This window comes from Solanum pennellii, chromosome 7, assembly GCF_001406875.1.
Source record: "Solanum pennellii chromosome 7, SPENNV200".
NCBI classification, from domain to species: domain Eukaryota; kingdom Viridiplantae; phylum Streptophyta; class Magnoliopsida; order Solanales; family Solanaceae; genus Solanum; species Solanum pennellii.
Window position 1 is genome coordinate 75,514,242 of NC_028643.1, and position 6,000 is coordinate 75,520,241.

Sequence of the window (6,000 nt, forward strand, 5' to 3'; positions counted from 1 at the left end):
CTTAATTTAGAGTCGTTTGGTTTAGAAACAAGTTATGCATAAACCAGTTATAAGAAATATAAGGCGGGAATAGTAAATATAGTAATTGTTTTACACGAAAAAGTCGTCCACACTATATAGTGGATATTTAGAATCTCATTTTATTTCAACAAAACAAAATTTGATTTCTGCACAAAGGATTATCTTTGTAATCTAATGGTTTTAATTAATTAGTAAATGCATTACAAGTCTTACATTCTTATATTTCACATGACGAATAGCCATACAATGCACAACTAATGTATACAATGTAGATTAGTGTATCTGATCACTTTCTATATATGATAATATACCTCATTGTTTATACTAAAATGGTGGACTAAATAATTTTAAATTTAATAATATTCATAATCGAACGTGTGATAATAATCATATATAATATGATATTTCAAAATTATTATTCTTTTTCTCACCTATTAAATAATGTCATACTATAATTTAGTGCTTGTGATTTGTATATGTTTACAACCACATGTTTTATCATTTATGGGTCAAGATTGAAGTACATTCAGCAGTGGTCAGGTTATATACGTAAATAAAGACTAATTCAAAATTGTATGAACATTCTTTTTTTATTATTTTTTTCTTCAAATATATAGGGAAAAATTTGGTGTGAATAAAAGAAAAAGATGATGTAAGAAGAGTGAAGGTCTTTTTGATGTAATATAAATTTATTGATTTTACACCTAAATATATATTAATATATTTTTAGACATATAGAATATACACAAATATATAACAAGTCTTTATTACGGTCTACTATTCCCGCTATTCCAAACTTCCAAGTCATGTGATGTAGATTTATTTTCTTAGTTTATTCAAGAAAATAGTAATATTTTTATAGAATCATAAATAGTTTAATTTTATATTTCTCATTTCATTACTAGGTAAGATAAATTTTATTCTCATAATATACTCAAATACCTTTTATAATTTCCTTTATTGTGATATATTTAAGAAGTATTTAAAGGAAACCTTTTACTAGACCCTCGTATTACAAAAAAAAAACTTTTAACCTGTTCATTTCAACAAATTAAAAAAAAATTATAATTATTTTGTTTGTCAACTCGCGTAATTTTTCCTTAAAACAACTACATAAAGTACTATAATAATCAAAATTTGATTTTCAAAATGAAACATATGGAGTTTAACAAACTAATTCAATTCAGTGTCTGATATCTATGTTGGAAGCCAACTTCATGCATTGCTTGAGCCCATTACTAGAGTGACGTTAATGATTTTGATTCTCTAAACTCGAATCTCATACTATCAAATATTCTTATCCATCCCATCACAATCCAAGTCCGATAAAAATTCATCACATGTTGTCAAAAGCCAATCAAGTGGACGCAATTTCGTGGGGCGTGTAGAAACAAAAATAGTAAAAATAATTATTTTTTTCTCAAATGCGTGCCTTTGACAATTGACTCAATCTATGGTCCTTCCAGACAGCACATAACGGTCAACTCTTCCTTAATGACGCCAATTTCTTAAATGTCAAAACTACTAAATAAAATAACACTTCAATTGTTTGCCGTACTAACTTTCCAAGTCCTTTTTATTTCCTCTATAAATATACACACACTTCTTATCTTTAAAAATCAAACAAACAAAAGCAGCAACCAAAAAAAAAAATCAAATCATTTTCCAATTTTAAGAAGAAAAAAAATGTCAAATATTCCGGTGAAAGTAGTGATAATCAACACACAATACATAGAAACGGATGCCAGTAGTTTCAAATCGGTCGTTCAAAAACTAACTGGCAAGAATTCCACTGTGGCGGTGGAGTCAGCTTTCGCTCCTCCACCGCCACCACTATCACCCGTGGCAGCTTCGTACGATGAATGCGGCCACGGGAGTAATAATTATTGGGAAGATCAGAATGTTGGAGCGAGTTTGGGGAGATTGAAGTCATTTAACGAATTTGACAAGTTGTTCAAGGAGTTACCTACTTTAGATGATCTTCTACGTCTTTATTCAGATGAAATACAACAATAACATATTCAGTATAATGAATGAGAGAATGTTTTCGAAAGACTCTCGATATGTATATGAATTACGTTACTAATAATTAAAACATTTCTGCTAGTATTTTATTCATTCTTTGTTTTAGATGAACTACTATTTTTGAAAGTTTGAATTGAATATGATGTATTAAAACACCTATACCATTCTTTAATTTATTAATTTTTCTTCTCTAATTTTCTGGATTTTTACTTTTGATTTTCTAGTTAAGAGTTACTAGCTCTCTTCGTCCCAATTTGAGTGTTGATTAATGTATTGGCAATTTCAATAAGAAGATGAGGGAAAAAATGTTTAATATTTAGTTTAAAAGCAGATTTTATATAAAAAAGAAATGTAGGTCTCTTCCTCCCTTTTCATCATTTTTTCTGTTTTTGAGGTTTATCATTCAATTTCTTAGTACGAATTGCGAAAGACGAATGGGTGAGGGGATTCTGAATAGTTTACTAAAACGTCCTTATTAAGTCTTTGATAATTATTGTTTTATAGTTTGATTAGAAATGGAGTTTAAGAAAACGAGGGAAAAAAATATAATCATATAGTCTTAAATTTAAAAAAGTTATAATACATAAATATACTCTTTAGCTTAATTTCTTTTTACATTTATACCCTCCAACTTTAAATGCGCATAAATAGACACTTAGGACCCGTTTTGACCATGCGATATGGTATTATGATATGAAATCATGCGATGAAATTGAATTTTTGTTTGGACATGTGATATGAAATTTGTGTTCTATATTTTCTCATAAACACAAAAATCCCATAAGTTGTAAAACTATTAAAATAGTCTCAGTTGTTTATTCAATCTTATCAAATAAACAAAAATTTATACAATAGTATAATAAATTATTACAAAGTTATTTATTCTCCAATCTAACTTTAATATAATAATAAAAAATAGAACATAAATTGTAGTGTACCAGTCTTTAATATAATCCTTTCACATATAACGAACAATTTTCTCACGTTGAACTTGCATTTCTTGATCATGTGACCGACAAAACGAACTAACATTGTTACTTTGAGCTATTTGTTTGGTCAATATCATCTGCAAGTATATTTTCATGCTCATAAACCATAAATATTTCATTACTTTAACAATCGATTGATATGAGTTAAAGTGACTATATGTTGGTGAGAATAATAAATTTTATGTCGGTGAGAATAATAAATTTTAAAAGTAATGATATGATTATAAACTTTATTTACATATGAAATAAATGGTTAGTAGATATAAATATGGGGTTTTAACAAAATATAAACTTGTGGATCAATTTTTGTATTAAAATATCTCAAATCATGATATGGTATTCTTATATAATTCATACCATGATTTTTGGAGAATATGGAATCGCATCTCATGATATGGAATCATGAGATGGAATCAGCGTATAATCGCATGTCCAAACGTTGATTCCATCTCACGATACTATATCATGATATGGTATCGCATGGCCAAATGCCTACTTAAACTTGTATAAGGTTAAACAAATAGACACACGAATCCTACATGTCATAATACACGTAGGACACCACGTAAGACATAAATTTTCATGTAGGATGATATGTAGGACGTTTGTGTCTATTTCTTCAATTTTATACAAACTTAAGTGTCTACTTGTGCATATCCAAAGTTGAAGGACATAAATGTGAAATAAAGCCAAGTTGAAGAACATATTTATGTATTATGCCTTTAAAAATATGTAATGTATTCAAATGTTTTTTAATATTATAAACTAAATATGTCAGGTAAAATATTGAAATTATAAAATTATAAGATATAAAAAGATGTAATCTCTTTTCAAAGAAATTAAAAAAAAGAAAGTACAAGAATATTTATTGAAATAGAATAAATACCACTATTAAAAATTGAGAATTATACTAATCGCTTTTGACCTGTTTAATAGCAAAGGTAAAATTAATGATTATATAGGCAATTTTCATATATAGCAAACAAAAAATTCATATTTGTATGCTATAACAAAGTTTACATAATTGCGCTTCATAGCAAACATATAACTGTATAATTCGCTATACATATACAATTGTATAATTCGCTGGCCTAAATTGTATAATTCGCTGGTCTCTCTATACATATACAATTGTATGATTCGCTAGCCTAATTCGCACAATTCGCTAGCCTATTTCGCTGCAATTGTATAATTCGCTATCCTATTTCATTGCAATTGTATAATTCGCAATCCTATTTTATTGCAATTGTATAATTCGCTGCCTATTTCAGTGCAATATTTGTATAAAATTTGCTTTGCATACAATTGAATCGAAGTAAAATGTATGTATATTGTATAATTATAAGTGTATAGGAAGAAGATATATGTTTTTCTCTCGCTTTATACAAAAACAGAAACACAATTTATATACTTCTGTTGTATAAAACGAGAGAAAATTATATTTCACTGCAATTGTATAATTCACAATTGTATAATTCGTTGGCCTTTCTCGCTGTAATATTTGCATAAAATTTGCATTTGTCTACAATTGAATTGAAGTAAAATGTTTGTAAATTGTATGATTAAGTGTATAGCACGAAGATATATGTTTTTGCATGTGTATATACAATTTTCTCTCGCTTTATACAAAATAGAAACACAATTTATACACTTCTGTGTATAAAGCGAGAGAGGCGAGCAGAGAAAGAGTGGCGAGCGAGATTTTTGAGAGAGAGACGACTGACAAACTTTGACTAACGTTTGCTATGGAGCACAATTAAATCAATGTGTAGCTACTTCATTTATTTTAGGTTATGAATTTGCTATTATATAGCATTATCCCTTAATAATTTCGTCTCAAATTTTTCAAGCGAAAATATTTTAAGACATACTACGCATCTTATAAATAACTTTTGTACAATGATTTTACTCATTGTTTTTTTAAAAAATAATCTATATAACAAGAAAATCTTTATTTCTATAATTTCAAACTAATTAATGTTCACATTCCCTTCTTTCATATGGACATGATACAAGTCAAATAGTTAAATTTTCGGTCAATTGTCATACTCTCTCTGTCCCTATTTAGTTGTTCACTTTTGAAGTGACACACATATTAAGACATCAATTATTATCATAGGTTAGTTACAATTTTACCCTTAACTTAAAAGATTATACAACTTCTCAAATATAATAAATGTATTTTCTTGTTCCAAAAAGCATGCATTACAACTTAGTAGTACTAGAAATTTTCTAGAATTAAATAAGGGCATATTAGAATAAAATTGTTGTCCTTTCTTGATTTGTTAAAATGAACAAGTAAATAGGGACAGATATAAAAGAAAATATGGACAAGGAAATAGGGACATAGGGAGTAGTTATTTTTTTCACTGAACTAAAATTTTATAAGATATTCAAACTTAGATGATTAACTAATCTCATACACATAATTTCGAAATAAAATACATCATGATAGTGAATCAGACTCTGATACCACTTAATTATATGAAAAATTACTAGTTCTTGAACCAGACTCTGATACCACATGTTAGGATTATTTTTTCTAGAATTAATTACATATATCCTACATTTTAGATTACTTATTACCATTATTCCATATAAGTTCTACAAATATCCAGTATTCCTGATTTTTCTCTTAAGTAAAAAATGTCATTAATATATCTGACCCTCTTATAATTTATCAATGTATGAATTTGGACCTATTTTTAATGTATCAACACTTTGATTTTTGGCCATTAATGTATCCAGACCCTCCATTAATCTATCCGATCCTCTTTTTAATGTATCAGTGCATATATTCGACCCTCTTTTTAATGTATCAGCGCTTTAATTTTTTGGTTATTTATGTATCCAACTCTCTTTTTATTGTATCAACGCTTATATTATTGCATCCGTTTGAGGAATTTATGCAATTATAAACTTTTAAAGGATAGATTGTAATTTTACCTTAAAAGTATCTGATTTA

The 6,000-nt window shown here is 27.5% G+C and overlaps 1 protein-coding gene across 1 annotated transcript; it reads left to right on the forward strand.

Annotated features, from left to right (window-relative positions):
• The first annotated feature begins 1,571 nt into the window (after positions 1–1,571).
• Positions 1,572–2,201, forward strand: LOC107025654 (VQ motif-containing protein 10-like). Its single transcript, XM_015226418.2, has one exon. The coding sequence runs from the start codon at positions 1,708–1,710 to the stop codon at positions 2,035–2,037; it is 330 nt and encodes a 109-aa protein (XP_015081904.1). The 5' UTR covers positions 1,572–1,707; the 3' UTR covers positions 2,038–2,201.
• Positions 2,202–6,000: the final 3,799 nt, after the last annotated feature.

Coding starts and splice junctions, on each gene's coding strand:
- LOC107025654 (XM_015226418.2), top strand. CDS start 1,708: ATGTCAAATATTCCGGTGAAAGTAGTGATAATCAACACACAATACATA.